This window comes from Dendrobates tinctorius, unplaced genomic scaffold (genome assembly GCF_039654945.1).
Source record: "Dendrobates tinctorius isolate UK_male_01 unplaced genomic scaffold, ASM3965494v1 ptg000135l, whole genome shotgun sequence".
Taxonomy (NCBI): Eukaryota; Metazoa; Chordata; class Amphibia; order Anura; family Dendrobatidae; genus Dendrobates; species Dendrobates tinctorius.
The window spans coordinates 2960191-2987120 of record NW_027361803.1 but is presented as its reverse complement, the minus strand read 5'-3'; the positions used below and the strand labels follow the sequence as shown (position 1 = coordinate 2987120).

The following is a 26930-nucleotide window of genomic DNA, read 5'->3' as shown; positions in this document are numbered from 1 at the left end:
TATTTATATAGACACCACTAGGGGGAGGTCACTACATATTTATATAGATACCACTAGGGGGAGCTCACTACATATTTATATAGATACCACTAGGGGGAGCTCACTACATATTTATATAGACACCACTAGGGGGAGCTCACTACATATTTATATAGACACCACTAAGGGATGCTCACTACATATTTATATAGACACCACTAGGGGATGCTCACTACATATTTATATAGGCACCACTAGGGGAGGTCACTACATATTTATATAGATACCACTAGGGGGAGCTCACTACTTATTTATATAGATACCACTAGGGGGAGCTCACTACATATTTATATAGACACCACTAGGGGATGCTCACTACATATTTGTATAGACACCACTAAGGGGAGCTCACTACATATTTATATAGACACCACTAGGGGGAGCTCACTACATATATATATATATAGACACCACTAGGGGAGGTCACTACATATTTATATAGACACCACTAGGGGATGCTCACTACATATTTATATAGACATCACTAGGGGGAGCTCACTACATATTTATATAGACACCACTAGGGGATGCTCACTACATATTTATATAGACACCACTAGGGGAGGTCACTACATATTTATATAGATACCACTAGGGGGAGCTCACTCCATCTAATATATAAAGCTATGGGACTATGGGATGGAGGATATGTATGACGGGTATATGGGCACGGGACTATGAGATGAAGGATATGTATGACGGGTATATGGGCACGGGAATATGGGATGGCGGATATGTATGATGGGTATATGCGCACGGGACTATGGGATGGAGGATGTGTGATGGGTATATGGGCACTGGACTATGGGATGGTGGATATGTTTGATGGGTATATGGGCACAGGACTATGGGATGGCGGATATGTATGATGGGTATATGGGCACGGGCCTATGGGATGGAGGATGTGTGATGGGTATATGGGCACTGGACTATGGGATGGCGGATATGTATGACGGGTATATGGGCACTGGACTATGAGATGAAGGATGTATGATGGGTATATGGGCACGGAACTTTGGGATGGAGGATGTGTGATGGCCATATGGGCACTGGACAATGGGATGTCAAATATGTATGATGGGTATATGGGCACTGGACTACGGGATGGAGGATATGTATGACGGGTATATGGGCACGGGACTATGAGATGAAGGATGTATGATGGGTATATGGGCATGGGACTATGAGATGAAGAATGTATGATGGGTATATGGGCACTCGACTATGGGATGGCGAATATGTATGATGGGTATATGGGAACGGGACTATGGGATGGAGGATAGGTATGACGGGTATATGGGCACGGGACTATGAGATGAAGGATGTGTGATGGGCATATGGGCACTCGACTACGGGATGGCAAATATGTATGATGGGTATATGGGCACGGGACTATGGGATGGAGGATATGTATGATGGGTATGTGGGCACAGGACTATGAGATGAAGGATGTATGATGGGTATATGGGCACGGGACTATGGGATGGAGGATGTGTGATGGGCATATGGGCACTGGACTATGAGATGGAGGATATGTATAACGGGTATATGGGCACGGGCCTATGGGATGGAGGATATGTATAATGGGTATATGGGCACGGGACTATGGGATGGAGGATGTGTGATGGGCATATGGGCACTCGACTATAGGATGGAGGATATGTATGATGGGTATATGGGCACGGGACTATGGGATGGAGGATGTGTGATGGGTATATGGGCACGGGACTATAGGATGGAGGATATGTATGATGGTATATGGGCACGGGCCTATGGGATCGTGGATATGTATGATGGGTATATGGGCACGGGACTATGGGATGGAGGATAATTATAATTTGTTATAACCACAGTTAGTTACTATGCCCGAGCAGCGCCGGGCTCTTCAGCTAGTATTTATATAGATACCACTAGGGGGAGCTCATTACATATTAATATAGACACCACTAGGGGGAGTTCACTGCCTATTTATATAGACACCACTAGGGGGAGCTCACTACATATTTATATAGACACCACTAGGGGGAGGTCACTACATATTTATATAGATTCCACTAGGGGGAGCTCACTACATATTTATATAGACACCACTAGGGGGAGCTCACTACATATTTATATAGACACCACTAGGTGGAGGTCACTACATATTTATATAGACACCACTAGGGGGAGCTCACTACATATTTATATAGACACCACTAGGTGGAGGTCACTACATATTTATATAGATACCACTAGGGGGAGCTCACTACATATTTATATAGACACCACTAGGGGGAGCTCACTACATATTTATATAGATACCACTAGGGGGAGCTCATTATATATTTATATAGATACCACTAGAGGGAGCTCACTACATATTTATATAGACACCACTAGGGGGAGTTCACTACATATTTATATAGACACCACTAGGGGGCGCTTACTACATATTTGTATAGATACCACTAGGGGGAGCACACTACATATTTATATAGACACCAATCGGCGTGCTCACTACATATTTATATAGACACCACTAGGGGAAGCTCACTACATATTTGTATAGACACCACTAGGGGGTGCTCACTACATATTTATATAGACACCAATAGGGGGAGCTCACTGCATATTTATATAGACACCACTAGGGGGAGCTCACTACATATTTGTATAGACACCAATAGGGGGTGCTCACTACATATTTATGTAGACACCACTAGGAGGAGCTTTGGTGTCTGGTGATATCAATTTCTAATTATTTACCTCCTATAGCCACCTGAGAGCGCTGATGAGCCAGCGACTGAGAGGAAAGGCTGTGGTGTCCTCCATCTACAACATGGAGGAAGGTATTGGGTCCTAAGTGTAAATTATTGTATTCGGGTCTCATTTTCGGCCCCATTGCCCTCAATGTATAACATCCGGCCCCCTAGTGAATAACATTCAGCCACATTGCCTCCAGTGTATAACATCGGGCCCCCCCCAATGCCATGTGCGTTGACTAATCCGTGACAGATCGGCCGGTGGTGCAGAGCTCACTGATACCAGCGCGGTCCTGTAATAAGAGCCACCGGGGTAACCAGTCCATTCATGACATTTCTTCCTCCTAGATCTTCCCCATCACCTGTGAGTGATGTTATTGAGAAGTGGAAGGAACCGAAGCAACTCAGCCACGAAGTGGAGACCCCGTAATGTTTCATAGTGGGGTCACGGAGTGCTGATGATCATAGGGCAGAAAAGTCACCACCGCTCTGCTGACCCCATAACTGCAGAATCCAGTCCTCCTCTAGTATAACATCAGTACAAACACTGCGCCCCCTCCGGGAGCTTCATGGCCGAGCAGCTGCATGCAGCCGTAAATCACCAAGCACAATGCCCAGCGTCGGATGGAGTGGTATAAAGCCGCCATCACTGGACTCTGGAGGAGATGCGTTCTGTGCAGTGATGGATCACTCTTCTCTATCTGATGGCGGAGTCTGGGTTTGGTGATTCCTGGAGGACGTTACCCCCGGACTGCATTGTGCCCGCTGTACAGATGGTGGAGGGGGATAATGCTAGGGGCTGTTATCAGGGGGCGGCCTCGGCCTCTTAGACCCAGCGAAGTTACCAGTGACCCTTCTGAGGACTGCCGGCATCCAGCGCTCCTGTAATGGCATTATACGGGCAGCAGGGGGCGCACCGGCTCCATGGAGCAGTCATTATTACACGATCTCTTCGTCTATCCCAGCGGATTCTACAAGGGACAGCAATGAGCGCTGGAACAGAAGAAATGACACTTTTATCTCACCGAATGTAAAGAAAGAAAAGGCCGGCGCCACTGTCCGACAGAATATAAACGGTGACGCAGAACAGGTGAGAAAAGAACCAGAAGCGCTGTTGTGTTTTATTTTTGGGTCACTTCAGAAAAACAAAAAAATTAGTTATTGTTCTTGGAAGGAAGAGGAAAAATCTAAAGCAGAAAGTGGAACAGATGAGATAGAGGATGATAATAATAAAGTAATAAGAACAACAGTGATAATAAAAAAAAACAAAATAATAATAAAATCATACAAATAAATAATAATAATAATAAACAGATGACACTAATGATATTCTATGTGCAGAGCGCCATCTCCTGGTATAAGTCGGTACTGCAGTTAGCGCCATCACCTGGTATTAGCCAGCACTGCAGTTACAGCGCCCTCTGGTGGCTGTATGGTGAGTAGCAGGCGGAGGTGACGTGCGCCGCGGTGGTGCAGGCCTGTCCGGTGTCCGCTGCTCCCGCCGGTTTCCTCTCTTTCAGGCCCGGGATATTTGCCGCTTGCCTCCGCAGTGCAGGATGGAGTCACCGCGGGAAGAGGAGGAGGATGAGCCCGAGTGGCAGAGCCGGGAGGCGGCGGCGGGTGCAGGTAAGGGTAATTGGAGCCTGTGTCCGGCTGGTACAGCGCCCCCTGCTGCTCGCACAGGATTCTCGCTGGTTTCCCGGATGACGCGGGCACATTGCAGCAGAACCTCAGCTGTGAGGAGTCTTTCCTCTTCTCTGCGTGTGAATGAGGCAGACTCACCAATGCCGCACACTACAGTTAGGTGCTGTGGACTCTTTTCAGGGTTCTCAGCAGAGACGCGGCCTATACTAAGGAATCTGACTAGAAAGCTTATGACAAGTTGCAGGGAGTCACCGTCTCCTCACCTGCACCCTCCCTCGTTTAACCCTTAGTGGTGATGACGTGCTATAATCTCGGTATCTTGGATTGTGATTAGGCTTTTCTTGCAGCCCCCCGGTCCTCGGCTCCGGCCCCCCGGCTGATCGTGCACCTGGACATGGACTGCTTCTACGCTCAGGTAGAAATGATCCGGAACCCGGCGCTGAGGGAGAGGCCTCTGGGTAATTGTCAGTGATGTGCGACCGTACAGGGTAGTGACTGGCACCGTACGGGGGCCCCTCTGTGACTGGCACCGTACGGGGGCCCCTCTGTGACTGGCACCGTACGGGGGCCCCTCTGTGACTGGCACCGTACGGGGGCCCCTCTGTGACTGGCACCGTACGGGGGCCCCTCTGTGACTGGCACCGTACGGGGGCCCCTCTGTGACTGGCACCGTACGGGGGCCCCTCTGTGACTGGCACCGTACGGGGGCCCCTCTGTGACTGGCACCGTACGGGGGCCCCTCTGTGACTGGCACCGTACGGGGGGCCCCTCTGTGACTGGCACCGTACGGGGGGCCCCTCTGTGACTGGCACCGTACGGGGGGCCCCTCTGTGACTGGCACCGTACGGGGGGCCCCTCTGTGACTGGCACCGTACGGGGGGCCCCTCTGTGACTGGCACCGTACGGGGGGCCCCTCTGTGACTGGCACCGTACGGGGGCCCCTCTGTGACTGGCACCGTACGGGGGCCCCTCTGTGACTGGCACCGTACGGGGGCCCCTCTGTGACTGGCACCGTACGGGGGCCCCTCTGTGACTGGCACCGTACGGGGGGCCCCTCTGTGACTGGCACCGTACGGGGGGCCCCTCTGTGACTGGCACCGTACGGGGGGCCCCTCTGTGACTGGCACCGTACGGGGGGCCCCTCTGTGACTGGCACCGTACGGGGGGCCCCTCTGTGACTGGCACCGTACGGGGGGCCCCTCTGTGACTGGCACCGTACGGGGGGCCCCTCTGTGACTGGCACCGTACGGGGGGCCCCTCTGTGACTGGCACCGTACGGGGGCCCCTCTGTGACTGGCACCGTACGGGGGCCCCTCTGTGACTGGCACCGTACGGGGGCCCCTCTGTGACTGGCACCGTACGGGGGCCCCTCTGTGACTGGCACCGTACGGGGGGCCCCTCTGTGACTGGCACCGTACGGGGGGCCCCTCTGTGACTGGCACCGTACGGGGGGCCCCTCTGTGACTGGCACCGTACGGGGGGCCCCTCTGTGACTGGCGCCGTATGGGGGGCCCCCTGTGACTGGCGCCGTATGGGGGGCCCCCTGTGACTGGCGCCGTATGGGGGGCCCCCTGTGACTGGCGCTGTATGGGGGGCCCCCTGTGACTGGCGCTGTATGGGGGGCGCGCTGTGACTGGCGCTGTATGGGGGGCGCGCTGTGACTGGCGCTGTATGGGGGGCGCGCTGTGACTGGCGCTGTATGGGGGGCGCGCTGTGACTGGCGCTGTATGGGGGGCCCCCTGTGACTGGCGCTGTATGGGGGGCGCGCTGTGACTGGCGCTGTATGGGGGGCGCGCTGTGACTGGCGCTGTATGGGGGGCCCCCTGTGACTGGCGCTGTATGGGGGGCCCCCTGTGACTGGCGCTGTATGGGGGGCCCCCTGTGACTGGCGCTGTATGGGGGGCCCCCTGTGACTGGCGCTGTATGGGGGGCGCGCTGTGACTGGCGCTGTATGGGGGGCGCGCTGTGACTGGCGCTGTATGGGGGGCGCGCTGTGACTGGCGCTGTATGGGGGGCGCGCTGTGACTGGCACTATATGGGGGGCGCGCTGTGACTGGCACTGTATGGGGGGCCCCCTGTGACTGGCACTGTATGAGGGGCCCCCTGTGACTGGCGCTGTATGGGGGGCGCGCTGTGACTGGCACTGTATGAGGGGCCCTCTGTGACTGGCACTGTATGGGGGGCCCCCTGTGACTGGCACTGTATGAGGGGCCCCCTGTGACTGGCGCTGTATGGGGGGCGCGCTGTGACTGGCACTGTATGGGGGGCGCGCTGTGACTGGCACTGTATGGGGGGCGCGCTGTGACTGGCACTGTATGGGGGGCGCGCTGTGACTGGCACTGTATGGGGGGCCCCCTGTGACTGGCACTGTATGGGGGGCCCCCTGTGACTGGCACTGTATGGGGGGCCCCCTGTGATCCCTGTATGTCACTGACCTCTATAGATCCCGCGGATGTGGTGCCCTCTGCTCACTGGCAGCATCATCCGTGTTACCCATAAGGCTATGTGCACACGCTGCGGATTCACCTGCGGGTTTTTCCGCGCAGATCCGAAGGTAAAACCGCAGGTAAAGTGACCTGCGGTTTTCCTGCGGTTTAGTCTGCGGTTTCACACCTCTACTATGTTAAAGGTGTGAAACTGCTGCGGAATCCACACAAACAATTGACATGCTGCGGTTTGTAATGCCATAGGGTTTCATTGTACTGTACTTGGTCAGCGGAACTGCTGCGTTTCCTCAGGGCCAAAACCGCTGTGGAGACGCAGCAGAATCCGCAGCATGTGCACATAGCCTAACAATCAGCGGGTGATCTGGTGGCCCGTACCTCGGGGGGCGTCCAGGTTCCCTCACCGTTCCTCATCCTCATTAACCCTCTGACATCTGGTTTACGTTGCAGGCGTCCAGCAGAAAAACATCATCGTCACTTGTAACTACGTAGCCAGAGAATTCGGTGTCAGCAAATGTATGGCCATCCGAGAAGCGAAGGAGCGATGTCCGCAGCTGGTGCTGGTCAGCGGGGAGGACCTGACGCACTACAGGGAGATGTCCTACAGGGTCACCGGTGAGCGCAGGGTCGGGGGGGCACGGCACAGGGGTGGTGGAGCCCATCATACTTACTCCGGGTGCCAGCTATATAGTACAGCCGGCCGTCCCTCTGTGTCGGAGATGATGAACGCCGGATTCGGTAATGGACGGTCTTTGGTTTCCTGCCAGATCTGTTGGAGGAGTTCAGCCCGCAGGTGGAGCGGCTCGGCTTCGATGAGAACTTCATCGACATCACGGACCTGGTGGATAAGAGGCTGCGAGACCCCCAGGGGGACAGAGCGACGGAGGTGTCGGGTCACGTGTACGATGACCAAGGTGCGTAGAGCTTTAGGTCTTCTCAGTCTTATCCAAGTGAATGGGAGCTGTAATACCGGCCACAGCCACCACTAAACATGGGGCACTGTGCCTGGTGAAGAATGAAGGAGATGCAGCACGTGTTGTGGTGGGTGCCGGGTGTCAGATCCTTAGATCTGTCATTGATAATCCACCTTCAGGCAATTCTTTTTTCTTAATTGCATTTTAAAAGGTATTGGGTTTCATTAATCATTTTGCCCCGTTTGGCTTTCGCAGGTTTTGTTTTCCTACTTTCATATGATCCGGTCATGAATCAGCTGAGAGGAGCTCAGAAAAAGCCGAATTAAAAATGTGAGAAATCCCTTTACAGGCTGTTAGAACGAGCTCTCTGACGGATTCTCAGTTGACTCATTCCGCATCCAGCACAACACAAGAGGCTGCAGAACGCAAACGGTGCAACATTTTTAATAACATCCAATAGCAAAAATGAATTTTAGCCCCAAATGCACGTAGCTACATAAAAAATAGTCAGCGACCCCTTTTTTAAAATTCTGAAAAACACATTAAAAGGGATTTTTTTTTTTTGATTTTTTTTTTAATGAATTTATTCCTAGTTTTAGACCCCAGTGATTGGACTCACCGGCGTTATATCGTGGGCTCTCACGTGGCGGCCGACATCCGGGCGGCCGTGCACAGCAGGCTGGGGATGACGGGCTGTGCCGGGGTGGCGTCTAATAAACTGCTCTCCAAACTCGTCTCTGGGACTTTCAAGCCGAATCAACAAACCGTTCTCCTTCCCGAGAGCCGCGGCCATTTAATCAGCGGCCTCAATCACGTCCATAAGATTCCAGGTGAGTCCACTTATATTCTGCTGTCGATCTCTAGCAGGCCTGTAAGTCTTCCAATCCCGTTGGAGGGCCCCTTTAACCGATAGCGAGGTTCTGATGGGTCGCTTCTTGTCGCCACCATCATACCTGATCAAAGGTTCCCTATGGAGACTAAAGAATAAAGAAAAAGTTTTAAAAAATATATAAAAGTTTGACCCCATACTTTCCCCCCCATCCAAACATAAAACAGTGCAAATGATAAACATATTCGGTTTATTATTCCAATGTAATCCAGATAATACATTTCTCCACCGCCCTGGCGTTAACTCTCTACACTCCATCCATATCGGCCCCTCGTTCCTTTCCTCTCCTCTGTATAACACTCACGGTCTTTTCACCATTGCTAAATTGCAGAGATCCAGGCAGTCCCACCATTCAACATCAGAGACGCTCTCACAAATCACTTAACCATCTGCTCACTCTTTCTATCCTCCTTCTCCTAGCCGCAGGAGACATTGCTCCCAACCCTGGTCCCCCATGTTATAGAAAGTCAACCCCCCCAACTGCTACACTTAGAAACCCCTCTAATCTTATTAATATTCCCTGCATGCCTTCTGTCTCTCTTAATTGTGCCCTTTGGAATTCTCACTCAGTGTGTAACAAACTCTCCTTCATCCATGACTTTTTCCTTTCTAATTCTCTTAACCTCCTGGCTCTTACTGAAACCTGGATCCAGCAGTCAGACACTACCGCTGCTGCTGCTCTTTCATACGGGGGATTACACTTCTCTCATACCCCAAGATCAGACAATAGAGCTGGTGGAGGCGTTGGTCTGCTCCTATCACCAAAATGTACCTTTCAGGTTATCCCTCAACTACTCTCACTAGTCTTCCCTTCTTTTGAGGTCCATGCCGTCAGACTCTACACCCCCTTTTCCATGCGAGTGGCGGTGGTGTATCGTCCTCCCGGCCCCTCCCATCAGTTCCTGGATCATTTTGCCACTTGGCTTCCACATTTTCTCTCCTGTGACATCCCTACCCTCATCATGGGAGATTTCAACATCCCCATTGCTCTTCCCCTCTCCCCATCTGCTACTCACCTTTTATCTCTAACCTCCTCATTTGGCCTTTCGCAGCTTACTAATTCTCCAACGCATGAAGACGGAAACTCCCTCGACTTGGTCTTCTCTCGGCTTTGTGCAGTGGATGATTTTGCAAACTCCCCTCTCCCGCTCTCTGACCACAATCTTCTTTCATTTTCTATCAAGAACTGCCAGGCTGCTCAGGTCACCCCCACTGTCCAGACTTATAGAAACATACAGGCCATTAACACCCAGAAACTTATGAAGAACTTGCAGTCTTCATTGGCCCCCATCTCCTCCCTCTCATGTCCTGATTCTGCATTGAAGCATTACAATGAAACACTTCAAAGTGCCCTGGATGAATTTGCACCTCCTATAAATGGAACACCACAACACAGACGGCGACAACCCTGGCACACGGTGCAAACACGTTTCCTGCAGCGGTGCTCCAGGTGCGCCGAACATCTGTGGAGAAAATCCAATCTACCCGAAGATTTCATCCATTTTAAGTTTATGCATAGAACATACAACACTGCCCTTCACCTCTCCAAACAAACCTATTTCAACACCCTCATCACCTCACTGTCCGATAACCCTAAACGTCTCTTTGACACTTTTCATTCCCTGCTCAACCCAAGAGTACAGGCCCCAACCACGGAGCTCCGAGCCGACGATCTGGCCAATTACTTCAAAGAAAAAATTGACCAGATCCGACAGGAAACTATCTCCCAATCACCTCATACCGTGCACTGTCCTCCCTCCCCCACTGCATCTAGCTCACTCTCTGATTTTGAACCAGTCACAGAAGAAGTAGTAAGCAGGCTCCTTGCATCTTCTCGCCCAACTACTTGCACCAGTGACCCATTTCCGTCACATCTCCTCCAGTCCCTTTCCCAGTGCTGTCACCCCTCACCTAACTAAAATATTTAACCTCTCTCTCTCTTCTGGTATCTTTCCCTCCTCATTTAAGCATGCCATCATACATCCACTACTTAAAAAACCATCCCTCGACCAAAACTGTGCCGCGAACTATAGACCTGTCTCTAATCTTCCCTTCATCTCTAAACTCCTGGAACGCCTGGTCCACTCCCGTCTTATCCGCTATCTCTTTGATAACGCTCTTCTCGACCCTCTCCAATCCGGTTTCTGCTCTTTACACTCTACTGAAACTGCCCTCATTAAAGTCTCTAATGATCTGCTAACAGCTAAATCAAATGGTCATTACTCCATGCTAATTCTCTTGGATCTCTCTGCAGCATTCGACACTGTGGATCATCAGCTCCTCCTCAGTATGCTCCATTCCATTGGCCTCAAGGACACCGTTCTCTCCTGGTTCTCCTCCTATCTCTCCGACCGCTCCTTTACTGTATCTTTTGCTGGTTCCTCCTCCTCTCATCTTCCCCTTACTGTTGGGGTTCCTCAAGGATCAGTCCTAGGCACCCTCCTCTTCTCCTTGTACACTGCCCCTATTGGTCAAAAAATCAGTAGATTTGGTTTCCAGTACCATCTCTATGCTGATGACACCCAATTATACGCTTCTTCTCCTGACATCACGCCAGCCTTTCTAGAAAATACCGGCGATTGTCTAAACGCTGTGTCTAATATCATGTCCTCACTATATCTGAAACTAAACATGTGAAAGACTGAACTGGTGTTTCCTCCCTCTACTAATGTACTGTGATAAAACACTCCGGGATCGCCTTTGCTGGGGTCAAAGGTCACGTGCGTTCCGCATGAAACTCAGGCGCAGAGCTGGGATTCGGGTATAACTGACACTGGGTCAGGTTTACTAACGGTGAAAGCAATGCAAAAGGAAATAAAACATAAAACAAATCCTTGCCTGTCCGGCACTAACTAAACAATGGACAACCTAACTACCAACTGGCGGGCTTCTCCCGTCCAGCCAAACCACAGTTGCAGTGGGCACTGCTTTCACTCACGTGTGTCTCTCACACAGACAGGCTCTCTGTGTTCCCAGGCTGAGACACTCACACAACCACCTGGCATCCTTTTATATCCACCTCCCATTATTCATTAGCAAGCAGGTGCGATACTGACCAGACTAGGCCACATAGGAAAGGAATCTGGGCGAGATATACCTGCCCTCATCCACTATTCCCACATGATTCTCGCATATCCCCCCCCTCTGCTCAGACCACTCCGGTCGAGCAATGACACCCGCCAAACAGTGCACTCGGGACAGGGCATCTGCATTTCCCATCTGTACCCCTGGGCGGTGCTCCACCGTAAAAGTGTAGGCCTGCAGGGCAAGGAACCACCGGGTCACCCGGCTATTCCGTTCCTTGTTCAAGTGCATCCACTTGAGAGGGGCATGGTCAGTGATCAGCCTGAACTTTCGGCCCACCAGGTAATATTTGAGGGCCTCTAGAGCCCACTTAATGGCGAGGCACTCTTTTTCTACGACTGCATACCTTTGCTCGTGTTTATTCAGCTTCTTACTGAGATAGAGGACTGGGTGTTCCACTCCGTCCCTCACTTGTGAGAGTACGGCCCCGATACCGGTATCAGAGGCATCCGTTTGTACCACAAACTCGCTGCGGAAGTCCGGAGTCACCAGTACGGGCTGAGAGCAAAGTGCCCGTTTTAGGCCATGGAAGGCTTCTTCAGCCGCTAAACTCCATTTAATCATGACGGAGTCTTTCCCCTTTGTAAGATCCGTCAGGGGTGTAGCGATGGCTGCAAAATTGGGTATGAACCGGCGATAATAGCCGGCGATCCCCAGGAAGGCTTGCACCTGCTTCTTGTTGACAGGTTGTGGCCAGTCCTGAACCGCCTGAATCTTATCAACCTGGGGTTTAACAACACCCCTCCCAATTACATACCCCAAATACCGGGCTTCTTCTAGCCCGATGTGACATTTCTTGGGGTTCGCGGTTAGACCTGCCTCCCACAGGTCGTCAATCACAGCTTGTACTTTCTGGAGATGAGTCTCCCAGTCCAAGCTGTAAATGACAATGTCATCCAAATAGGCCGAAGCGTACTGCCTATGCGGCCTCAGGACTCGATCCATCAGTCTCTGGAAGGTCGCCGGTGCCCCGTGCAGTCCAAACGACATATACACATACTGAAATAGACCTTCTGGGGTAGCAAATGCCGTCTTTTCTCTGGCAGCCTCCGCCAGAGGGATCTGCCAATACCCCTTTGTTAGGTCTAGGGTCGTAATATACCGGGCTTTTCCTAACTGATCTATTAACTCGTCAACCCGGGGCATAGGGTAGGCATCAAACTTTGAGACCGCATTCAGTTTCCTGAAGTCATTGCAGAACCGGATGGTGCCGTCCGGTTTAGGAATTAGCACAATCGGGCTGGACCAAGCACTGTGCGATTCCTCAATGACACCTAACTCTAACATTGCCTTCACTTCTCGGGAAACGGCTTCACGGCGCGCTTCCGGTAGGGCTTTACGTGAACTGTGACACCAGGTTCCGTTACGATGTCATGTTTCATTAGCGTAGTCTGCCCGGGTTTTTCTGAGAAAAACTTTTGGTTGTGAAGTACAAACTGCCTGACCTCAGTCTTTTGCCGCTCCGAGAGAGTCTCTGCAACCCGTACCTCCGGTACGGTATGCGAGCAGACGGGACGGACCAGCTCCGCTGACAAGGCAGACCGATCCTTCCAGGGTTTTATCAGATTTACATGATAAATCTGTTCAGGTTTCCGTTTACCTGCCTGGTATACTTTGTAGTTTACTTCACCAACTCTTTCCTTAATCTCAAAGGGGCCCTGCCACTTTGCCAGGAACTTACTGTCCACCGTGGGGACCAGGATCAACACCCTATCTCCGGGTGCAAACGTACGGATCTTGGCGCCCCTATCATAGATTCTTTTTTGGGCTCCTTGAGCCTGTATCATGTGTTCTTTGACGATAGGCATAACAGCCGCAATACGGTCCTGCATTTGTGTGACGTGATCTATCACTGTTTTAAATGGAGTGACCTGACCCTCCCAGGTTTCTTTTGCAACGTCTAACAGTCCGCGAAGATGTCGGGCGTACAATAACTCGAAAGGCGAGAATCCCGTGGAAGACTGGGGCACTTCCCTGATGGCAAAAAGCAAATACGGAAGTAAATAGTCCCAGTTCTTCCCATCCTTGTCTATCGCCTTTCTCAGCATCTGCTTCAGAGTTTTATTGAACCGTTCGACCAACCCGTCTGTTTGAGGGTGATACACGGATGTGCGTAACGGTTCGATTTGTAACAATCGGCAGAGCTCCTTCATTACCCTGGACATAAAGGGGGTCCCCTGGTCGGTGAGTATCTGTTTTGGTATACCGACCCGACTAAACACATGCACCAGTTCCTTGGCAATCGTCTTGGTGGCCGTGTTACGCAAAGGGATGGCCTCCGGGTAACGAGTGTCATAATCCAAGATGACCAGGATATGTTGGTGTCCACGTGCAGACCGTGGAAGGGGCCCAACTAAATCCATCCCAATCCTCTCAAACGGGACTTCAATAATAGGTAGGGGTACCAAAGGGCTAAAGAACCGGGGCTTAGGTGCAGAGGCTTGGCAGTCAGGACAAGACTCACAATATACACGAATATCATGATGCATGCCTGGCCAAACAAAACAGTGTAATATCCTTTCGGTGGTTTTCTGGACTCCCAGGTGACCTCCCATCACATGTCCGTGGGCCAGGTCCAGCACCTGCTGCCGGTAGGGTTTTGGCACGACTAATAGTTGCACCGTACCTTCCCCCTTTTTCTCTATCTGATAGAGTAAATCATTCTCCAGAACCATGTAAGGATATGCCAGCCTAGAGCCAGGTTCTATGGGTACCCCATTTATCACTTTTACATTTGTCCTAGCCTGAGAAAGGGTAGGATCCTTTATTTGCTCGCTTTGGAAGTCATCTTTCTGAGCTTCTAAATCCGGCAAACGGGGAGGTGGACGGCTGTCGGCCTCCTCCTCTTCCCCGGTCTCCTCCGTATCACCCGCCATGACTGAAAACGGGAACTGCAGGTCATTTCCCGCAGACTCTTCCCCCGAGTCTTCCGGGGAGACCTCTTCCAGGGGTTCGGGACCCACACGCGCCCTGGGAGAAGAATCATGTACACTATTACCCGAGGGCATCAACTGATTCTCCCACAATTGCCAGAAGTGGGGAAAATCCCGGCCCAGGATAACATCATGCAATAACGCCGGGACGAGTCCCACTTTATGTTGCACAGACTCATAGGAAGTAGTAATGCATATGACCGTGGTGAGGTACGAACAGGTGTCTCCATGCACACACGTTACAGAAAATTTGTCTGATGGTCCAGTCAGGGCTGACACCAGACTGGCCTTCACCAGAGTCACCACACTTCCCGAGTCTAACGATGGCAAAAATGTGGTGGCATTAACAGTTAAATCACACAAATGTTTTTCCACATCCTTTTGACCGGCATTCACACTCACTACCCGTGCAACCATAGACATGCGGTTTTTAGCGTCTGTGACGTCGCACTGCATGGGTTCAGTAGTGACCGGACAGTTCGCAGCAATATGTCCCATCTCTTGGCAGCGGAAACACCTAACGGGCCCCTTGCTTAGACCATAGTTCGTTACTCTCGGCCTCGCATTGCGGGCAGTCCCGTTTTCCTCCCCCACTGTCTTAGGGATTTTTCCATCTCCCCTACTCCCTGGAACAGTCTTACCGGTTCCCCGTGGAGATGATGAAGAACGAGGTGGGGTAGCGTTGTCTCGGAGTCCTTCCGCCACGGAGTAACGTTCAACCAGGTCCACCAGTTGATCTGCCGTCGTAGGATTTCCATGGCTTACCCACTTCCTCAGGGCTGGCGGTAGAGCTCTCAGGTACTTGTCCATGACGACTCTCTGGATTATCTCTGGCGCTGTCAACACCTCGGGTTGTAGCCACTTCTTCGTCACGTGGATCAGGTCGAACATCTGTGACCGCTGTGGTTTATCCGGCTGATAAGTCCATTGATGCACTCTCTGTGCACGGACAGCGGTCGTCACTCCCAGCCGGGCCAAGATTTCGGCTTTCAATTTGTCAAAGTCCTGCGCAGCTTCAGGTTCCAAGTCATAATACGCCTTTTGGGCCTCACCAGAAAGAAACGGGGCAATCAGGCCGGCCCATCGTGCCTTCGGCCATTTTTCTCGCACCGCCGTCCGTTCAAACGTGGTCAGGTATGCCTCGACGTCATCTTCGGTCGTCATCTTCTGCCAGTACCGACTCACGTGAATCACTCTCGACTCGGCTTCCAGGTTAACCTCCTGTAGGCTTGCCAGGCGCTGCGCCACCTGCTGGAGAAGCGAACGATCGGTAGCTGTCATGTCCACCAACTCCTTCAGCTGGGCCATCATCACCCAATTAGCTTCTTGCTGGACGGCGGTGGACTGTACCAGCGCTTTCACCACGTCCTCCATGCTCATGCGTGCAACGTGATGCCCGCGTTCTCCACCACAATGTGGTAAAACACTCCGGGATCGCCTTTGCTGGGGTCAAAGGTCACGTGCGTTCAGCATGAAACTCAGGCGCAGAGCTGGGATTCGGGTATAACTGACACTGGGTCAGGTTTATTAATGGTGAAAGCAATGCAAAAGGAAATAAAACATAAAACAAATCCTTGCCTGTCCGGCACTAACTAAACAATGGACAACCTAACTACCAACTGGTGGGCTTCTCCCGTCCAGCCAAACCACAGTTGCAGTGGGCACTGCTCTCACTCACGTGTGTCTCTCACACAGACAGGCTCTCTGTGTTCCCAGGCTGAGACACTCACACAACCACCTGGCATCCTTTTATATCCACCTCCCATTATTCATTAGCAAGCAGGTGCGATACTGACCAGACTAGGCCACATAGGAAAGGAATCTGGGCGAGATATACCTGCCCTCATCCACTATTCCCACATGATTCTCACAGTACCTATACCCAACATTGCCATTTCCGTGTGTGGCTCCACTATTACTCCCCAGCAACAGGCCCGCTGTCTTGGGGTCATACTTGACTCCGAGCTTTCCTTTGCCCCCCACATTCGATCACTGGCTCGCTCTTGTCATCTGCACCTCAAAAACATTTCTAGAATTCGACCTTTTCTTACTTTTGACTCTGCAAAAACTCTTACTGTTTCTCTTATTCCTTCTCGTCTCGACTATTGTAACTCTCTTCTAATCGGTCTCCCTCTTACCAAACTCTCCCCTCTCCAATCCGTCCTGAATGCTGCAGCCAGGATCATATTTGTCACCAATCGTTACACCGACGCCTCTACCTTGTGCCAGTCATTATACTGGCTACCCATCCACTCCAGAATTCAGTATAAACGTATTACCCTCACCCACAAAGCCCTCCATGGCTCAGCACCACCCTACATCTCCTCCCTTGTTTCAGTATACCACCCTACCCGCGCCCTCCGTTCTGCTGATTTCCTGAGGTTAGCATCCTCAATAATCAGAACCTCCCACTCCCGTCTCCAAGACTATACACGTGCTGCGCCAATTCTTTGGAATGCACTTCCCAGGTCAATACGATTAGGCTGAGTTCACACATAGCGTTTTTTTCGCGTTTCCGCGGCGGTATTAACCGCGCGATTTTGCCGCGAAAACGCGAAAAATAAGCATCCCATGCATTCCTATGGGATTCCGCAATGCTGTGCTAATGCTGCGGTTTTTACCGCGGCGGAATCGCTTTGCGGTAAAAACCGCAGCATGCTCATTAATTTGCGGAATCGCGGCGATCCCGCACCCATAGGAATGCATTGTTCCGCTTACTTCCCGCATGTGGCTGTGCACAACATGCGGAAAGTAAGCAGAACAATTGCGGATGGTACCCACGGTCCGGAGGAGAGGAGACTGTCCTCCGGGCTTTGGGTACCATACCCCTGTAAAAAATAGAATTTAAAAATAAAAAATATTGTTATTCTCACCCTCCGACGTCCCGCGCAGTCTTTCCGCTTCTCTTCACGCTCCCGTTCCCAGTAGTCCTTTGCGAAAATGCCCGCGATGGCGTCCGTTCTCGCGGGATCGCGAAGTCTCGCGGTCATTCGCGCGACGTCATCGCGAATCACCGCGAGAACTGACGTCATCGCGGGCATTTTCGCAAAGGATTACTGGGAACGGATGCGCGGGACGTCGGAGGGTAAGAATAACACTATTTTTTATTTTTTTTTTTACATTTTATCTTTTACTACTGATGCTGCATAGGCGGCCTCAGTAGTAAAAAGTTGGTCACACTCGTCAAACACTATGTTTGACGAGTGTGACCAATCTGTCAGTCAGTTCTCCCAGCGATGCTACAGATCGCTTGGAGAACGCTAGCATTTTGCAAGCTAAATACGCTTGCAAAATGCTAGTTTTTCCGCGGGAAAATCGCGGGAATTTAAAATGCGATTTTCCCGCGGACTGGAATTCCGGAATTCTCGCGGTAATTTCCGTGAGAGTTCCGGTACGTGTGCACTTAGCCTAAGTCCCCAACCCCCACAATTTTAAGCGTGCCCTGAAAACACATTTATTCAGACTGGCCTATCGCCTCAACACATTAACCTAATCTATCCCTATGTGGCACAGCCAAAAGTTTTACCATAACCAGATTTCCCGCCTCATGTTCCCACATGCTTTATGCATCCATTAGCCCTCTGTGTCTGTACTGTTAAACACTTAACATTATGGCTGGTCCATACTATCAGGGCAACTGTCACCACCCACCTTTCGTGTCTACCTCTTTCCTCATAGACTGTAAGCTTGCGAGCAGGGCCCTCATTCCTCTTGGTATTTGTTATAATCTACTGTATGTGATTATTGTTATGCTGTAATGTCTATTGTCTGTACAAGTCCCCTCTGAAATGTAAAGCGCTGCGGAATATGTCGGCGCTATAGAAATAAAATTTATTATTATTATTCTCCGTTGTGACTGAGCGCTGTCGCCCTCTGGTGTTGGTTTTCAGTTACTACAACCAAAGTTGGGCAGCCGTTAAAATGCAGCAGGAAGCGCACTGATGTGTGATGTCATCTCTCATGATGAGTATTATTTTATTCTCCAGGTATGGTCATTGTGTTAGTTTAACACCATTATCTTCATTACATGCAGGAATCGGACATAAAACCACCCAGCGCCTGGAAGCTTTAGGATTAAGCAGCATCATTTCTCTGCAGTCTTGTCCGGTCGCAGTCCTGGAGAAGGAGTTGGGAGCCACACTTGCTCATCGTATCCAGGCGCTCAGCAGAGGAGAGGACAGTTCACCGGTCACATCATCTGGACCTCCGCAGGTAGAGCAATGTGTTGTCTCGATTGGCTGCATACAGTGTAGCCCCCCAATATGGTAATGTGAGGCTAAGTTCACATTTGCGTACCGGGGCTTTGCGGAGGGCTGCGTACTTCCTCCGTTAAGCCCCGCCTACTTCTGCATGCGTCCTGCGTACCTATCTTTAACATTGGGTATGCAGGACATGCGGATGCGTCGTTTTGACGTGCCCGCCGTCCGCATAAGAATGCAATATGTTGCATTTGGCTGCATGTCAAAACGATGCATGCGGACATTGGGGACACAGGCAGAATTTTGCGGAAGTAGGCAGGGCTTAACGGAGGAAGTACGCAGGCCTCTGCAAAGCCCCGGAAATCAAATGTGAAACCAGCCTAAGGGGTGTGTTACATACATAATCTGTTTGTGACTGAGTGGCATCTATTTTTATTCAAACCCTGTAATCTTGAGCCAGCAGCCCCCCCAAAATCCTGAGCCGTTGTCCCCCGCAGTCGTGAGCCGGCGTCCCCCCACCGCAGTCGTGAGCTGTTGTCCCCCGCAGTCATGAGCTGTTGTCCCCCCCCCGCAGTCGTGAGCTGTTGTCCCCCCCGCAGTCGTGAGCCGGCGTCCCCCCCCCCCCCCCCCCCCCCCCGCAGTCGTGAGCCGGCGTCCCCCCCCCCCCCCCCGCAGTCGTGAGCCAGCGTCCCCCCCCCCCGCAGTCGTGAGCCGGCGTCCCCCCCCCCCCCCGCAGTCGTGAGCCGGCGTCCCCCCCCGCAGTCGTGAGCCGGCGTCCCCCCCCCGCAGTCGTGAGCCGGCGTCCCCCCACCGCAGTCGTGAGCCGGCGTCCCCCCACCGCAGTCGTGAGCCGGCGTTCCCCCGCAATCCCGAGCCGGCGTCCCCCACAATCCTGTTACTAGAGTCAAACAAAAATGTTCCCAAGACCCGGATCCAGCGATCTCTTCTTTTTCGTTTTGTCCCGTTGTGCCTGTTTTGTGCTGCATCGTTGACGTCGCTCCATTTTATTTGCCAGTTTATAACTTCTGATCTCTTCCTTCTTCTTCGTTTTAAGTCCCTTAGTGAAGAAGATTCATTCAAGAAATGCTGCTCGGTCTCCGATGTGAAAACTAAACTGGAAGAACTGCTGCGACTCTTACTGCATCGGTGAGTGGATGCGTCAGTGACACCGTCTGCCGGTCACCAGGCTGAATTTACCCTGGCAATATGTCTGCCTCAGTTACAGGGGAAATAAGCAATATTAAAATATTTTAAAACCATGATATGCTCACACCGTTCTGCTAATGTCTGCCCCAGTAACAGGGAAAATTGACAATATTAAAAATGTATTTAAATATTTGTGTGCCCCCACCGTTCTGCAATATTAAAAATATATTTAAATGTTTATATGCGCCTACTGGTCTGCTAATGTGTCTGCCCCAGTTACAGGGGAAATTGGCAATATTAAAAATATATTTGAATGTTGATAGACTCCCACCGGTATTGTATGTGCAAAATAAATAAATAATGAAATTAATTAAAACAATATAAAAATATCAAGGGGGGAAAAAAAATGCTGACCCGCAACTTCTTACCCCGCCCCTGCCAAAAAAAGAAAAAAACATCATGTTTCACAATTAAAAAAGTAATTCTAATAGAAAAGGGAACAAAATTTCAGATTTTAAGATATTAAAAGTAAAAATCAGATAAATGTGAGTTGTTTTTTTTTGTTTTTTTTACATTTCCACCATTATTGTCAAAATAATAAGAAAATTAAACAAAAATTAGGAGCCCATCATTCTATTTAACCGTTTCCTTTCCAGACTGTCTGCAGACGGCAGGAGCGCCCACACCCTGCGACTGACCACTCGCCAGTTTGCGCCACCCAATAGATATTTCAACCGGGAAAGTCGCCAGTGTCCTATTCCAATGACCGTGGCCCAAAACATGAGCAGCGGTAAGAGACAGATCGCCATTAACCCTCTCATCACCAGGACATCTTTTTCCCCTTTTTTATGCTTTTATTTCTCCCTTCGTGTCTTCCAAGAGTCGCGGGGATAGATTTCTTGGTCACAGATAATTATTACCATTTGTGCAGAAATTTTTCCTAATTTTTCCATTTTTTTTTTTTTTCTGTTTTGTGTATACAGCTTAAATTCTGATTTATATGTCTTCATGGCAACAGACAACACTGTATGTAGCCTGACCATGCAGTCATGGGTTCCATTTTCTGCCAGCAAAAAGAAACAAGGAGACAATGCTCTGCATGGAAGCTGCATACACAAAACGGTTGGACTTTTCTAATTAAATCTGTCTCCATCATGGCTTCATTTTCTAACCCACTGATATCCCGCATGTAATTTGTGATATTGTAGTTGACTTCTCTTCTTTAGGATCGGACCATGCCGCTGTCATTCCCCCGCTGATGGAGCTGCTCATGAAACTCTTTGAGAAGATGATTGACGCCAAGTCCCCATTTCACCTCACTCTGCTGAACGTTTGCTTCTCCAATCTCAAGGCTTCTAGGTCCTCGATGTCCTCCAGATGCTCTATCGGATTTTACCTGACTCCGAAAAGGTCATTGATGGGAGACGATAGTGTCAGCCTGGTAAGATATGGACCGGTGACACAAGGGGGGCTGGCAGATCCTCTATGTACTGTACGGGATGCATCCTCTATATACTGTACGGGACACACCCTCTATATACTGCACCACACGGGACACATCCTCTATATACTACACCACACGGGACACATCCTCTATATACTACACCACACGGGACACATCCTCTATATACTGCACCGCACGGGACACATCCTCTATATACTGCACCGCACGGGACACATCCTCTATATACTACACCACACGGGACACATCCTCTATATACTACACCACACGGGACACATCCTCTATATACTACACCACACGGGACACATCCTCTATATACTACACCACACGGGACACATCCTCTATATACTACACCACACGGGACACATCCTCTATATACTGCTCCACACGGGACACATCCTCTATATACTACACCGCACAGGACACAGCCTCTATATACTGCACCGCACGGGAAACATCCTCTATATACTGCACCACACGGGACACATCCTCTATATACTGCACCACACGGGACACATCCTCTATATACTGCACCGCACGGGACACATCCTTTATATACTGCACCACACGGGACACACCCTCTATATACTGCACCACACGGGACACATCCTCTATATACTGCACCGCACGAGACACACCCTCTATATACTGCACCGCACGGGACACACCCTCTATATACTGCACCGCACGGGACACACCCTCTATATACTGCACCGCACGGGACACACCCTCTATATACTGCACCGCACGGGACACACCCTCTATATACTACACCGCACGGGACACATCCTCTATATACTGCTCCGCACGGGACACATCCTCTATATACTACACCGCACGGAACACATCCTCTATACACTACACCACACAGGAGAGCGGACAGATCCATCTTCACTAGTAACTTATTTTTTTTTGTTATGTGAACACATATATATATTTCTTTCATTGTGTCAGTCTCCAGGTCTTGGTACATCTGATCCTGTAGTTTGTGGAAAGCCAACTCCTTCTCCCTTTCCTGCGGCGATGGATGAATCTTCGCTGTCGTTATCTGAAGACATCGACATGGATGTGTTCAGTCAACTCCCTGAGGACATTAAGAAAGAGATTATCCAAAGTCCACGTACAAGAAGTATTCAGAGGAGCCGGTCAACGACGGCCCCCAGGGGGATACAACAGTTCTTTAATGGAAGAAATACGGGGAATCACCTTGTTCCTGCAGGAGACAAGGGGCCTTCTCCACGCACAGTGCTGTCCCTGCTGAAGAAGACTTTAGAAGAAGACTCTGAAGATACCAGCAGGGCTGCCGGCTCGGTCATGGCTGCTTCTCCTAGATGCGACTCTGATTGTCCCCACGGGTCAGATCTAGACGTTGGGTTTTCCTTGGATTGTACAGAACCTGGGGATGTCAGCGTCATGTCGCCGCTTCCTAAAACCATCGACGTGAATGTGTTTTCCCAGCTGCCGTCCGAGCTTCAGAAAGAACTTATGAGTGAGTGGAAGGAGCAAAAACTCACTCCCAAAATCCAGGTCAAGAAGTCTGGAGACAAAGGCAAGACCTCAAAAGGTCAAAGACCGGGCGCCGCGTCCCGACCCAACAACCTGCTGAAGTATTTCAAGCCGAGTTAGATATTATAACCTGTGTATAGCTGTAAATAATGTTTATATGGTGAGGAACAGTCGTTATAAAGGTTTCCATAGAAGAAGGCTGAGTTTCCAATTACTTTGATTTTATGGGGTTGGATTTTCAAGGGGAGATTTGTTCTTGGGTAACACCCAAAAATCATCAGAGTTCACAATGTATAGGGGTTAGCGCTGCGTATAGACCTGAGAATGTCCTGCTCCTCTTCTCAGGCCTAAATTCTGGATGACTTTGGCCACCACTAGGGGGAGCTCAGATCACAGGGACTTATTTATACTGAAAACTGATAGTCATTGTGCTCCCCCTAGTGGTGGTCTAAGAACTGCAATATAACTATTGCGGGGATGCACAACCTGAGGTCTGAGGGCCACATGTGCCCTGCAATGTTATTCCCTGTGGCCTCCAGCACCAATATATTTGGGAATTGTTTCTTTTCAGTTTTCCAAAGTGGACGTGATGGTTCCATGTGTATGTGACTCCATCTTAAAATGAGGGACGTATATAGTTTTCCATAACATTCAAAGTTTAAAATCAAGCTGCTTTTACTCTAGAGAGAGGCACGGAACATACAATGGCATGCAAAAGTATTCACCCCCTTGGCCTTTTTACCTATTTTTGTTACATTTCAACCTGTGGTTAAACATTTTTGTATTCCAATTTGTATATGATGCATCAGCACTGAATAGTCTAAGTTGGTGAAGTAGGAAAAATATAGGCATAAATTAACTTTATAGGATCAAATAGCTAAAAATTTGGCATGTGCATTCGTAGTCACTCCTTTAAGATGAAGCCCCTAAAAATTTCTAGCAAGCAATTCCCTTCATAAGTCACACTTTTAGTGACAGGACATTCCCCTGTGTGCAATCTAAGTGTCACATGTCTGTCAGTATATACACTTTACCTTCTCTGAAAGGACACAGAGCCTGCAACACCATTAACAAGAGGCTCCACTAACCAAACACCATGTAGACCAAGGAGATCTCCAAACACCACCATGAAGAACAAAGAGATCCCCCAACATCACCATGAAGACCAAGGAGATCTCCCAACATCACCATAAAGACCAAGGAGATCTCTCAACATCACCAAGGAGATCTCTCAACATCACCAAGGAGATCTCCCAACATCACCAAGGAGATCTCCCAACATCACCAAGGAGATCTCCCAACATCACCAAGGAGATCTCCCAACATCACCATGAAGACCAAGGAGATCTCCCAACATCACCATAAAGACCAAACAGCACCATGAAGACCAAGGAGATCTTCCAAACAAGTCAAGGACAAAGTTGTTGAGAAACCTGTTTCTGTCAGTGATTTGTGACTGAGACGGAGGTTCTTCTTCCAGCAAGACAATGACCTAAAGCATACTGCTAAAGCAACACTCGAGTGGTTTAAGAGGATGTTTTGGAGTGGCTTAGTCATGGCCCATAACTTAATCCAGTTGAGAATCTGATCAGACTTGAAGATTGCTGTTCACCAGAGGAAACCATCTAACTTGAAGGAGTTGGAGCAGTTTTGCCTTGAATGAGCAAATATCCCAGTGGCCAGATGTGGAAAGCTCATAGAGACTTATCCAAAGCGACTTGCCACTGTAATTTGGGGGGGTGGGGGGGGAATACTAATGTAATCGCATCCTTCATGTTTTAATCCATTCCAGCATTTTCCCAGAAATGTTCTTTTTCAAATCTTGTAATGAAGGGTTTGGTGGACCCTCGCTGTGGCTGAGCAGTTTGGTGCACCCTCCCATCTCCTGTCTCTATGGTCAGAAGCAGCAGCAACTTGGAAGGTATTATGTAACAGAACTGAACTGTGTAGCTGTGAATTCAGCTTCGGGTGAAAAAAAAAAAAAAAAGCACTGGAAAGCAGCAGTCTGTGTATTTCCCACTCTTCTCCAAAGACTTCAAAAGGCATCTGTAATCTGATACCTTATTGAGCCTGTCCGTCTACTCTTAAGCTGTATAGATTTTAACAGTCTCTTAGAAAGAGTGGTAAGTTCGGGATGGGGGGAGAAGTGGTTTAAAAGTGGAGAAAGAAAGAGATTTCTCTGATGAGATGCATTGCAAAGTTTATTATATTTGCTTGCACTATTAATTTGTGCACAATTTATTGAAAAGACAATAACCAAGTAATATTCCTTTGCCCAGCACACCTTTGATTATTGACTATTTGCAAGGATTCTGCTTGCATAGACAACAACATACTCTAAAGGACAAATGAGACATTGCATGATCCAAAATAACGGCGGTCCATCTAAGCTTTGTAGACACTTGCTCCATCATAACTAGTGACTTTCTGACCACTGGGATCTCTGCTTGTCCTGAGAATGGCTATGCTCTGGTCTGGGTAGAAAGGTGATATATACAGTACAGACCAAAAGTTTGGACACACCTCATTCAAAGCGTTTTCTTTATTTTCATGACTATGAAAATTGTAGATTCACTCTGAAGGCATCAAAACTATGAATTCACACATGTGGAATTATATAATTAACAAAAAAGTGTGAAACAACTGAAAATATGTCTTACATTCTAGGTTCTTAAAAGTAGCCACGTTTTGCTTTGATTACTGCTTTGCACACTCTTGGCATTCTCTTGATGAGCTTCAAGAGGTAGTCACTGGAAATGGTCTTCCAGCAGTCTTGAAGGAGTTCCCAGAGATGCTTAGCACTTGTTGGCCCTTTTGCCTTCACTCTGCGGTCCAGCTCACCCCAATCCATCTCGATTGGGTTCAGGTCTGGTGACTGTGGAGGCCAGGTCATCTGGCGTAGTACCCCATCACTCTCCTTCTTGGTCAAATAGCCCTTACACAGCCTGGAGGTGTGTTTGGGGTCATTGTCCTGTTGAAAAATAAATGATGGTCCAACTAAACGCAAACCGGATGGAATAGCATGCCGCTACAAGATGCTGTGGTAGCCATGCTGGTTCAGTATGTCTTCAATTTTGAATAAATCCCCAACAGTACCAGCAAAGCAACCCACACCATCACACCTCCTCCTCCATGCTTCACGGTGGGAACCAGGCATGTAGAGTCCATCCGTTCACCTTTTCTACGTCGCACAAAGACATGGTGGTTGGAACCAAAGATCTCAAATTTGGCCTCATCAGACCAAAGCACAGATTTCCACTGGTCTAATGTCCATTTCTTGTGTTCTTTAGCCCAAACAAGTCTCTTCCGCTTGTTGCCTGTCCTTAGCAGTGGTTTCCTAGCAGCTATTTTACCATGAAGGCCTGCTACACAAAGTCTCCTCTTAACAGTTGTTGTAGAGATGTGTCTGCTGCTAGGACTCTGTGTGGCATTGACCTGGTCTCTAATCTGAGCTGCTGTTAACCTGCGATTTCTGAGGCCGGTGACTCGGATGAACTTATCCTCCGCAGCAAAGGTGACTCTTGGTCTTCCTTTCCTGGGGTGGTCCTCATGTGAGCCAGTTTCTTTGTAGCGCTTGATGATTTTTGCCACTGCACTTGGGGACACTTTCAAAGTTCTCCCAATTTTTCAGACAGACTGACCTTCATTTCTTAAGGTAATGATGGCCGCTCGTTTTTCTTTACTCAGCTGCTTTTTTCTTAAATTCTAACAGTCTATTCTGTAGGACTATCAGCTGTGTATCCACCAGACTTCTGCACAACACAACTGATGGTCCCATCCCCATTTATAAGGCAAGAAATCCCACTTATTAAACCTGACAGGGCACACCTGTGAAGTGAAAACCATTTCCGGTGACTACCTCTTGAAGCTCATCAAGAGAACGCCAAGAGTGTGCAAAGCAGAAATCACAGCAAAAGGTGGCTACT

General features: G+C 49.7%; 1 protein-coding gene across 5 annotated transcripts; it reads left to right on the top strand.

Annotated features, from left to right (window-relative positions):
• Positions 1-4190: 4190 nt before the first annotated feature.
• On the top strand, positions 4191-23202 carry POLI (DNA polymerase iota). 5 transcript variants are annotated; one of them, XM_073543866.1, is made up of 10 exons: positions 4191-4409; positions 4775-4885; positions 7322-7486; positions 7639-7785; positions 8385-8615; positions 18725-18903; positions 19945-20036; positions 20693-20826; positions 21263-21477; positions 22453-23202. In XM_073543866.1, the coding sequence occupies exons 1-10, from the start codon at positions 4340-4342 to the stop codon at positions 23122-23124; spliced, it is 2016 nt and encodes a 671-aa protein (XP_073399967.1). In that variant the 5' UTR covers positions 4191-4339; the 3' UTR covers positions 23125-23202. The 5 variants fall into 5 exon arrangements, with proteins under 5 accessions (XP_073399967.1, XP_073399966.1, XP_073399969.1 ...); XM_073543865.1 differs by having other exon boundaries at positions 8379-8615; XM_073543868.1 differs by having other exon boundaries at positions 8379-8615; positions 22460-22615.
• Positions 23203-26930: the final 3728 nt, after the last annotated feature.